Here is a 12,500-nt window from a genome sequence, read left to right as displayed (position 1 = left end):
ACACACACACAGACACACAGACACACACACACACACACACACACACACACACACACACACACACACACACACACACACACACACACACCAAAACTGACCACCCCCACCCACCCACCCCGCCCATAAACACACACAGGCCCAGCAAGAGTCACTGACTGAATTCTAATCATTTCATAAACATGAATAACAAATATAAGATGATAAAAGAAATGTACACACTGAATTTGTTTCAGGGGTCGAGTCAAACCACGGTGAAGCGTTTAAACAATAAACACACGCATGCATGCACACATGCACATAAAAATGCACACATTCACACTAGCAGCCGTTGATCAGATGGTAGCACCACTGTGTACAGACTAGGGCTGCACGATAATGGAAGAAATCATAATCACGATTATTTTCATCAAAATCGTAATCACGATTATTGATCACGATTATTGATTTTTTGCAGATTTTTTTGAAAATTATAACAAGATGAAATCTAACCAAGAAGGAACTATATACGGGATGAGGAAAATAAAATGAATTGTAATAATTATGTAAAGGCAATAGCATGAAACTTAGGTGGACAGATTTCTGGCCAGAAACACCAGCCTGTCAGTATGTTCTGGCTTCAAGGACGCTCTCAAAAGTACGTCACTATTGCCACGATTAAATCACGATTAAAATTTCGACTTCGATTTCACTAATTTATCACGATTTTCGATTATTTTCGATTAATTGTGCAGCCCTAGTACAGACACACGCATGCGAGGACACATCTAACAGATCATACCACAATACATACTCTACTCGCCCCTTACGGAGCTCTATGACACCAATGTTGATTGGTATCCAAAAAAAGGGGGCGGACGCCAAGGTACTCCTATGAGATAACACCGCTTTAATGTAAAGAATCACTGCTTGCTCTGATGAAGGCTCTGTAGCTGGCAGAAACATGTTGGCAGTAATTTTAATTCTTTAAGTTCAAACATGAACTAGCCTTTACATCAAAGCGGTTTCATCTTAAAAGACATCTCAGCCAAAGCACCTTCAAACCACCACCAGTTTTACCACTTGAACGCCGCAGCCCTCTCTTTCTTAATGTTGATTGGCATTGATAAAGCACACACACACACACACACACACACACACACACACACACACACACACACACACACACACACACACACACACACACACACACACACACACACACACACACACACACACACGGCAACCGCCACCAAACTTGTCACACCATAACCTTGTGTGTACGCGCTAAGAAAAACTGTGCACACAGTCCAACAAATTGATACAGCGTAATCTTGCACGCTAACATGCGCAATGCATTGACACAAGCTCAACACCCCTTTATACTGCGCACACACAATCACACAGTTTCTAAGCACACATGGACTCAAAAAAATAAATTAACACTGTGAAAACCACTTACCCCCAGACAGAACAAACTCATCATGTCTAGAGCAGACCCCATGTTGCTTCTAATGTGACTGGTGAATGAATAAAGTGTGTGTGTGTGTGTGTGTGCGTGTGTGCGTGCGTGCGTGTGTGTGTGTGTGTGTGTGCAGGTGTATCGTTTTCCTCGTGATCACCTGAGAACCAATTACACACACTCGGCAGGTAATGAGGGCTCGGCTTACCTGGTCACATGACCCCGGACAATATACACCTGCTCAAACATTCATGACCACTTGAGCCCACCCGTAACCCAATGGATAGGCACAGTGCACGGCAGTGTGTGTGCGTGTGCGACTCTGTGTGTGTGTGTGTGTGTGTGTGTGTGTGTGTGTGTGTGTGTGTGTGTGTCTGTGTGTCTGTGTGTCTGTGTGTCTGTGTGTGTGTGTGCAAATGGGTACGTGTGTTTGCACTAATATTCTGTATAACTTTGTGTGCTTGCATGTGTGTGCGTTTGCATGCGTGTTGTGTGTGCGCGTGTGTGTTTCCTGCCTGACAGAGTCTGTCTGTGTGTCTGTGGTTTGCACATGCAAGTGTACATGTGTCTGTGCCATAAGGGTTAGGGTTAGGGTTAGGGTTAAGGTTGAATATACTCTACGTGTGTGTGTGTGTGTGTGTGTGTGTGTGTGTGTGTGTGTGTGTGTGTGTGTGTGTGTGTGTGTGTGTGTGTGTGTGTGTGTGTGTGTGTTTGTGTGTGCATGCATACGGTATGTGACAAGCACAAAAGATTCTAAAGAGAAAGCAAGTGTGAACTCACGAATTTGCGCTTGAGTTTGTTTTTGCCGTTGCGCGGGCCTTTGCCCTCCGCGTGCGAGGGCTCCGCGTTGTTGTTTCCGCCACCCAGCTGCTCGTCCACGGAGACGCTCTTGCGTAGGTAGGCCGCCCGCGAGCGGAAGTGCGAGAAGGGCGACTGGGAGCGTGGCCGAGACTCCACACACGCCCCCCTGCCAGTGCGCTGTCGCGACTCCTCATTCCCGCCCCGCTCCTCATCGTCGTCGTCCTCCAATCGCCACAGCTCACCTGAGGAAAGAAGAGGACAATAAAATAATAACATGGAGTATATACTGTATATTAGGGCTTTATTTTTGACAGGACAGTGGAGGAGAGACAGTAAATGAGTGGGGAGAGAGAGACGGGGAAGGATTGGCATATGACCCGGGCAGGAATCGAACCCGGGTCGCCGGCGTAGTAACTCTGTGCAAGTGTTCTATGGGGCACTTTCACACTGTCACACATGGAATATATTTAACGTAACATATATTTAACATAACATTACCCTTAGCCGACACTTTCATCCAAAGCGACTTAGTTATGTGCAGGGTATTTGTTACAGTCCATGAAGCAATGTGGGGATGAGTGCCTTGCTCAAGGGCACTTCAGCCATGGATGGTCGTGTAGGGAGAGGTAAGGGAGAACAATGTTACTGCTCACAATTTACAGTCAATGATCCTGATAAACCCTCCATCTTCCACCTTGAGATGATTGATAGGTATGTGATTCTGATATAATACACAAATGTGCAATATTTCACAATTACGTAACTAGTCTGGATGCCTGGTTATCACCAGACCTAATCACAACAAAGTGAGACAATGTCTGGAGACCTGCCTACTGTAAATCCTGTAGGGGATGTGTGGTTTACGATTGACGATGGCTGTTTATTGGGCGTTACGAATGTGTATCATTTGGCATACAAAGTCATAGCTAATTGTGTCAGTTGTACTTGTATCTATTCAAACAGCTGCAGTCATCGCCATTCCACGGCTCCTCGCTCTCTGATTGGAGAGAGACAGGGACCCTCACTGCAAAAAAGCCCTCTGAAAAAATAAGTAAAAAATATAGTGTTTTAGGTGAAAAATTGCTTATTTTGAGCAAAATAATCTGCCAGTGCAGCGAGCAAATTGGACTTGGTAAGAATTCTTAAAACAAGAAAATAATATCTAAGTGGTAGGCATAGAAAAACACTTGAAACAAGTATAAAAATCTTATTTTTCTGTTGCTTGTTAAGATTTTTTTTCTTATTTTAAGCAATTTCTTCTCCTTTATTAGTCATTATTGCTTAGAATTAGATGTCCTCCAAGAAATTATTGCTCAAAACAAGCATACAAGACGCTTAAAACAAGGCAAATTTACTTGTTTCCAGCTCATTTAAAGGCTTAAAACTAGTCTGATTTTCTTAGCTAGAATACTTATTTTCTTATGTAGAATTAATATCTTGTTTAGGTGTATGAGAAAAATATACTTGACAAGAACTTCAAAACATTTCTTTTATTAATATTTCATCAGCTGGACAAACATGCAGTCAAACGATAATAAAACACCAAAATCTAGACAATATAATAGCATGATTAAACAGAAATTAAACAGAAAACCTGAAATTATCAGTGTACTGTACCACATTAATTTATGTGGCCTGTTCAGAAATGTCATCTTTTTCATGAATGCTTACAACCACCATCAAATTCTAAGTAATGTCATAATGGCTTGGGCAAATTAATAATAGGGGGGTCCTCTGCATGTTAATCCACCATTTTGAATGCAGTCAGATATCTTTGGCCGAAAAGCATACTCTCATCAGAACAGTATGTGTCTATTTACTCACTTATTTACTTAGACATTCATGAAAAAGATGTTATTTGTGAATGGACATTTTAGAATTAACCAACTGCCCACAGGAGCACTTTTGACTCTTTGATTCTTTCCCAAAGTGGGGGAGGAGAGGGAGAGAGAAATGTTTTTAATTATGATATCAATGTGTCCACGAAGTGCTACTGAGGCGTTATTACGCCTTTCATTATAGTGCTCACCTTTTAATCTGCATAGAAAATGCTTAGAAAACAGCCCCATAATGATACTCAATGCCATGCTGAGCTAAGATGACAAAAAAGATCATCAACTCAGATCAGAGAACAGCACAGAAAAGTATGCATAGAAATGCAATGGATTGTCCTTTTATACAATGGCTTAGAACCCGAGATTGCCAGTGTCCAACATATTTACTGTAGTTTATAGTGATTGGACCTTTAGGGCATACACTCGCCTCCAAAAGAGTTGTCGCCTATCCATCTGTTTGGAATAACAGCTAATAACCTGACTTTCAATTAATCACTTGGCTTCAGAAGTCACTCATATGAAAGCTACAACCCTCCCGAATGAAAATGTATGCACAAAAATATATTTCATGCACCAAAGACAGATTGACCCTTTATTGAACACAGACAGGGCAGATTTTCACAAGACAAAAGTTTTGTCGCCTATGGAACATAATGTGAAAATGAGCAGATAAGTCACTTCAAAACACTTCAAATACGCAGATTGGGTGTCATACTTAATCACTGAATCACTCTCACCTCTCCAGAAAATCGACTTTGGCCTTAGGTGTATGTTTAGGGTCATTGTAATCATGGAAAGCAACACAATGCAAATCAATGGAGTTCAATGAGAGATGGTGACATATTCGCTATTCGTAGAGCAATACATGTTTAACTTCATGATTTAATCAATGACAAAAGCCCTCAAACACCTGCGGCATGCATGCAGCTCCTCATAAGAGCTGTATCTGTACCATGTTTCACTTTATGCACCATTTCTCTTTTTTCATATTCTTCATCTCCAACACCATATAGTTCTGATGCTATCAGTTCTAAAATGGTTGATCTTGGGATCTTGATTTCAGAGTATGAGTCCCATTAGCCTTCATTTTTGTCAGAATTAGGCCTGACATACTCTTGGCTGGCTTTTTTGAGACAGGACAGTGGGAGAGACTTCTTTGGTGTTAAAGGTGAAGAATTTGGAAAAAAAAATACATGGTGCCTAAAGTCAAACATGGGAGGGATACAGCTCTTGGTGTGTGAGGGCTTTTATCATTGATTACATCATGAGGTTAAAAATGTATTGCTCTACGAATAGCAAATATGTCACCATCTCTCATTGAACTCCATTGATTTTCATTGTGTTTCTTTCCATGATTACAATGACCCTAAACATACACCTAAGGCCAAAGTTGATTTTCTGGAGAGGTGTGAGTGAACCAGTGATTAAGCATGACACCCGATCTGCGTATTTGAAGTGTTTTGAAGTGACTTATCTGCTCATTTTCACATTATGTTCGATAGGCGACAAAACTTTTGTCTTGTCAAAATCTGCCCTGTCTGTGTTCATTAAAGCGTCAATCTTTCTTTGGTGCATGAAATTTATTTTTGTACATACATTTTCATTCGAGAGGGTTGTAGCTTTCATATGAGTGACTTCTGAAGCCAAGTGATTAATTGAAAGTCAGGTTATTAGCTGTTATTCCAAACAGATGGGTAGGCGACAACTCTTTTGGAGGCGAGTGTATTTTCCAAATTCACCAGAACATATATTTCAGTTCATCTGGATACTTAAAATTGTAAATCCATATACAGAGTTGAGACTGAGGGTATATACCGGTAACCGAGTCCAAAGAGCATCACACATGCACAAGAGATGCTCCGAGTTCACTGTACAGTTCCATGCCTTGTATCACAGTCTCTGGCACGGGATGTTCCTTGCAAACCATACACGTAGATGTGCAGCCTGCCTTTGGATCACTTCGCCACTCTAGTCCTGATGGTGGAAAAAGAAAATGCAGAAAGCTTAACACTGTGCACACATTTTTTTATGTAGCTTTAATGGCACTAAATTTAACAATGCTGATGTCTAGTGAATGGCAACCATGGCCACTAATAGGGGGCATTTAATAGTGTGCTTGTCAGTGATATGCAGGTGCCATTTATCGCATGCTCTCTTTAATGGGGTGCAGATCGTTTGTGAACATCATAATCAGAACTGTTCAAAATTCAGAGTCAGTGAACCTAGAGGTGGGCCATGCGTCTCCCACACCTAATGTCTGACCTTCTAATACCCAACTTCATTAGATTGTTTGCAACTCAAACACAATGTTTCCATTAGCTGTTGAAGCCATGAGTTATCCTACCTTCCTTCTGGCAACAACTCCCTTCTCCTTGAGAACCTCCAAGATGCTTCCTCAAGTTTCTGTCAGGCACAGGAACTCTGCATTAACCTGTCAAAGACACATTACAAGAAAATGACATGGTTGTCAGGCCCAGTTGTGTTGTGCTTCCTGTCTGTCCTGTGACTTGTCACTATGTCTTTCTATCTCTGGGCCTGCAGGTGGGGCAACACCTGTGGTCAAGCCACAAAGACATCCTAAAGGACAGACATACAACAACACTTAAATACTATCTGTTATGGCATAATGTACCACCACACTTACTTCACTCAATGTCAGCAACGCATAGAGTGCTGGAGTTGATGTTACAGAAATTACAAGATAAAATGAGAGCTAACATCAAATGGCATTGACTGACTTCCTGTAAAACCTAGGTTGAGACCAGGGGTCAAGGAGAGTAGAGTAGCCTCAACCAAATATAATCTGCCATATCAAATATGCCAATATGATGTTGAATGACACATGTTGTTGGATTACCAATGATTTTGCATCCTCAAGCAACTCCACACCATGCATGAAACACCACTTCTTGTTGTCTATAGCAAGCAAGACAGGTACATCGTCACCACTTTTCAGACTGGGGAATATTGTCACCATTTAAAAATATTGGTAAATAACGTGACTACAGCCACTTAAGACAGCGTGAAATTAAAGTTAATTATAATATTTTTCACCATATCCTTGTTTCATACAATACAAAATAACTGTTGACACCATGCCAACATGAAAATGACAGCTAATTGGCTAAAACATATTTTTATCCTCATTTTGCTTTGGTGTAAGTAAAGTGGTCAAGCAAAGGATAAAGTGTAAAACAATTGAACATGGACAGAAATCCTACCTTTTACAGTGACTGTCACATCTTCCACTCGAACAGGGGGTAACCATCTGTCAAGTTGAAAAACAGAGGTGAACCTTTTTTCACAATATCGTCAAACATGGCTTTTCAAAGGTGATATTCAGGACTGGCCAATAGTGACGCCCATTACAAAAAATAAGATACATATTTTGAGTAACATGTGGGGCATTACAGGGCAATAGCAAGCTAGAGAGCAATAGCTAGCTGTTAAGCTAAACAGCTGCAGGTGTTAAACTATGTTTAAAATAACTATGCTGGCAATTTACACTTCAGACTAGATAAACCTTAAGGTTATTTTTTTACTCCTAAAGATGTTGCATAAGATAAGCTGGAGTGGATATTTGAATGCAAGATAAACAGCTCGTCAAATCACACAGCATGATCTAACAATATTCGTATCAGTTAACTTTCCATACAGACAAAAACGCCAAAAACATCACAATAGCGTAGTATACTTCACAAATGACTGTAATGGTGTCTTAATACAAGCATATTGCCAAAGATGACAAGGATTGAAACGGATTGTGAAACTTACCCGGCTGAAAACGATTGCCTCAATTTCAAAGCAGGAGACCAACTGGCGAACAGGAAGTGACGTAATTCCATTTCCGGTTTTAGTCTTTGGTGATTTTTGTTTTGTTTTGTTTGTTATCCCACCTGAATTACAGCATGAATTTCACATAGTTTTGATTTATGTAAAATATTTCCGTACCAATAAGGTACTAACTTGGCGCCAGCAGGAAGAAGATAAATACTGTCAATGAAAATGTGTTTTGACAATAGGCGATTCATTTTTTACTGCCACCTACTGTTCTGGAGTGTGATGTGCATGTCAGTTAATATTATGAGCTTTTTTCAAGTGCATACATTATTTGTTCAGATTATTTGTTTAAAAGTTCATACGCGGACAGTTCAAAGGGTGTTTATATGATTTCAATGAATAATTTTCCCATTTTATAATAACATTCATTAAATAGTATGTATACATATTTCTTAATATTAACCAGGACCCAGAAACATTTTTTGAGTGTGCCTTAAGTGAACCCAAAAAAAAACTACAGTTGTGCAACAGAAAATAAAACTTGCATTGAAAGCACTTTATTTTGTCAAATCATATTGATCTAGATGTTATAACTCCAGGTAGGCTATAGGCCTAGGTTTGCATATTAATAGGCCTATACAAGACATGTCCAATTAGTGTAACGATAGAATCTAATGATAGATAACAAACTAAAAATGTTGTCTGGACAGATTCTGATATTTCTGAAGATATTCACTTTTGTTTTTATCAGCAGCAACCATGCTATACATCTTATCATAGAATTAAGTGAAACAACTCACAACCTTTTTTGCTCTGATGATGGAAACCTTACAAAAACTGAGACAGAGCAGCATATTAAAAAAGCAGCATCCTGAGCAACAACATGCCCCCTAAGCAACATTATATGCAACATTTACCTTCACATATAGCACTGGGTACTTTGATGGGACACGTGTGCATGAGGTTAGAGTCAAAGCATTATTTGTTCTTTTCTAAATTTCTAAATTAAATTAGGCCTATAAAATGTCTGCAAATGTCTTGTAAATCAAAGCAAAATGGCCCTGCCGTGGGCAACTGGTAGGGCACTCGTCTGCCGTGTGGCCGACCCGGGTTCGATTCCCGGTCCGGGTCATTTGCCGACCCCTCCCCATATCTCTCCTCATTCACTTACTGTCCACCTCTCAAACTGTCCTGTAACCAATAAAGTCGTAAGACCAAAAACAATCTTTAAAAAAAAACATTGCAAAATTGTCGAAAGTAGCCTACCTATCAAACAAACAGTTTATTTGCACATGAAAAATAATTGGGCCACACATCAGCGGTATCAAGGCATCAGAGGCATATGTCATTTCAAAGATTAGATTTTTTGAATATCATCTCTGAACTGGATGTTTCTTGGTAACAATTAGGAAAGACAATAATCACAGAAATGGGACTCCCTATTTTTTTGAATATAGCCTATGTGTTATTGATTCATCTACAGTATATTTAGCTGTGAATATCAAGTGTTTGACACTTTGAGATGGGATACAGATTTACAATCATGAAATTGCTATGCCAAATGCTGCACAGACAACAGAAATGTCAAAGCTATGAATCATGAATGGAAATCTCAATGGCCCTATTCATTTGTATGCAATCACAGTTGATTAGCTAGAATATCTTAGTGAGATCGAGCCAGTTCTTAAAACAGGTTGATTTGGATTGTCTTATTGTCTTGAAACAAGTAAAAATGTACTCACAGTCTAATTGTTAATGCGACTCTGTCAGTATGTGTTGTATTTTAAGAAAAAAGCTGCTCAGAACTAGTTTTATTATCTAGGTAGGATAAAAAAGATGAATTTTCTTGAAACAAGTCAAATAATCTTAACAATAATCAGTCTTACCAAGAAAATACATTCAAAAACAAGTGTAATGAGACCAAAATGCTAAATTCAAGTATATTACACTTGAACAGATTTTCATTTTTTGAAGTGCTGATCTAGTACCCTCACTGAGGGTAGAGTCCATGCTGTCTTTCAGATCGGAACAATTGTGCAAAGCAGCATGGGATTTCCCAGGCTACTGGTCCGGCCCACTTAAGATCAAATTGGCTGTATGTGGCCCTTGGGCTGAAATGAGTTTGACACCCCTGTACAAGACTACTCTTCTCACAAACGGTGTAGAATGAAATGACAAATGCAATTTCTCGTTTCTAAACTAAAGAGAACACTAAACCAGAGATTCTAAGAGTATATCCAGGACCACATTTACATCCCCTGATCCTTGTGATTCTATGCCACTCTTTCTTTTCTAGTCTAACCTTTCTGATTCCTGTGAATTTTATGCAATTTTAGTATTTGACTATTACTGAGCCTACTTTGACCCTAACTTTTGCCTTTTTAAATTTCCATTTGTTAAGTTATATTCTATTTTCATTTTATTCCATTATTACTATTTGATAATATTGTTGCTAATCCATTAAGCACATTGAGCTGCATTTGCCTGGCTCTTGCTCGACCTGTAGTTCCGTGCAACTTTGTGAGCTCCACTACTAGGTCTGGGAGAGCAAGCATTGGCTATGCCCTCAGAAAGCATGGCTTTATTCATCATTCTGCCCGTCCTTGCCACCAACAAATATAAAAAAAAAACGTTTTCTGTAGATCTGTAAATACAGTCTATAATCTGTCCTGCAACTCCTCGATGCAAGCTATATTGAAACAATAAATGCTCCGATTATTTTTTGACTGGAGAAATGGAATCCTGCTACAATCTCCCAGACCTCCATGTGTTGGAGCTCCACCAGGGGGCTCCATAGCTATATACACACACAGAGAGATGTGGTGAGAACCAGGCTAGAGCTGCATGTCGTGTATAAATTGTGCTACCTAAAAGCAGTTATTATTACTATGGTACAGCATGATGTGCATAGTGCTACGCAACTCAGACCATTCATTCTGCATTGCACCTGTTCTCCGCAGGGGAGAGAAAGTTCTAATCAACGTCAGACAATCAGTCAGACATAAGGGGCATAGCCATACACATTCCGCAGCATATAGCAAAACAATTACACTCACACAGCAGTAACACAGCCGTGCCAAGAATGACGCCTCTGTAATCTCCCGCTATGAAACTTATCAAACCACGGCTGATAGGCATTTGATTAAACTCCCAATCTTTTTTAAAGATTTGTAGATTTCTATCTGTAAAACGTATGATTTCAAAATATGGCTGCACTGCAGCAGCAAGAGCAAGGCGCACACTGACATCTCCGGGCAAGATGCCTTCGGGGCGAATTGATTAGTGGGATGTTTCAGAAGCAGAAGTACCTACTGCCACGGAGAAGGGAAGGAAGGAGGAAGCAATTTATATTTTTTTCTGCAGTGCTGGTACGATGGTTCAGGTCTGAAATTACAGGGTACAAGCAAAGAGAGGCTACACTTTCCCCCCTCCTGATGTGATCTGCACCAACAAAAACAAGGTGTCCAAGAAAGCATTCATATCAAATAATGTAAAGTGCTATGCTCCACAATCTTTATTCCCCTGCCGGTGCAAGGTCATATACTTTGACAGTTAAACATAAAAATACACACAAGGATTGTTGTACCGTGGTGCAGGTTCAAATTATAGGGTACAGCAAAAAAAAAAAAAGCTACGAAAAGATACAAGGACAAATGACGCTTCTCCCTCGATCTGATCTCTGCCAGTAGATGTAGATGTGCAGACACCCTCCCTAGTCAAAGCAATATGAAGTCTCTTGACTTTTAAAGGTGCATGGTGTAGGATTGTGGCCAAAGTAGGTATTGCAACTATGCTGCTCATTGAAAGTGTGCTGCCTATTGCCAAATGTACTATTTTCATGAATATTTACTAAGTAATAAACTATATTTACTAATAAAAATATTTACCAAATGACCAAAGTACAGTAAGTTTTGAAGCTAAAAATGGGCAAAAAATTCAAAATGGAGGACACGCAGAATATCCACCATATCATGTATGAAAAACGCAATTTTGCCAAAATGTGATAGTGTTGGTAAGTATTTGAGACAGAGGTAACATTTGTGAATGGGCAGCATGAATTCTGGAAAGAAACTGCTAAAAATATCACACAGTGCACCTTTAAAAACATGTAAAACCTGTAAAACATGAAAAACCCATGTAACGCGAGCCGTGTGAACTGTGGTTGAGGTTAAAGTGACAGGGTAGTTTAGAAGGATGCTACCCTTTCCCCCTGATGTGATGATCCGCTCTGGCGAACAGAGATGTGAAATATACCACTTCAGCCTCCTGACTGCGAGAGACAACCAATCTATTTTTGATAGTGACGTATACATTAGTGATGCGACTGAAGGATGGCATGTGTCCGCCCACTGATGCCACCTAAAGGCCCGAATTGATAAGGTTCTGATGAGAGACGCTGCCCATGTCTCTGTGTCACGTCCCTCCACTCCAGGGGTGACAGTAAGTCGTGTGTGTGTGTGTGTGTGTGTGTGTGTGTGTGTGTGTGTGTGTGTGTGTGTGTGTGTGTGTGTGTGTGTGTGTGTGTGTGTGTGTGTGTGTGTGTGTGTGTGTGTGTGTGTGTGTGTGTGTGTGTGTGTGTGTATCCATTGAGGCCACAAAAGGCCCAAATTGTTGAGGCTGTGACAAGAGCAGCCCTGGTCTCCACA

General features: G+C 40.2%; 1 protein-coding gene across 1 annotated transcript in view; it reads right to left on the bottom strand.

The window, feature by feature from the left end:
- The window catches only part of LOC134467640 (ankyrin repeat and fibronectin type-III domain-containing protein 1), a 218,899-nt gene that overhangs the window by 166,388 nt on the left and 40,011 nt on the right, over positions 1–12,500 (bottom strand). Inside the window, exon 4 of the mRNA XM_063221477.1 lies at positions 2,219–2,481. Coding sequence (XP_063077547.1) covers positions 2,219–2,481 — 263 coding nt within the window. The remainder of the gene's footprint in view (positions 1–2,218; positions 2,482–12,500) is intronic.

This window comes from Engraulis encrasicolus, chromosome 17 (genome assembly GCF_034702125.1).
Source record: "Engraulis encrasicolus isolate BLACKSEA-1 chromosome 17, IST_EnEncr_1.0, whole genome shotgun sequence".
NCBI lineage: Eukaryota > Metazoa > Chordata > Actinopteri > Clupeiformes > Engraulidae > Engraulis > Engraulis encrasicolus.
This window is presented reverse-complemented; position numbering and strand designations above follow the sequence as displayed.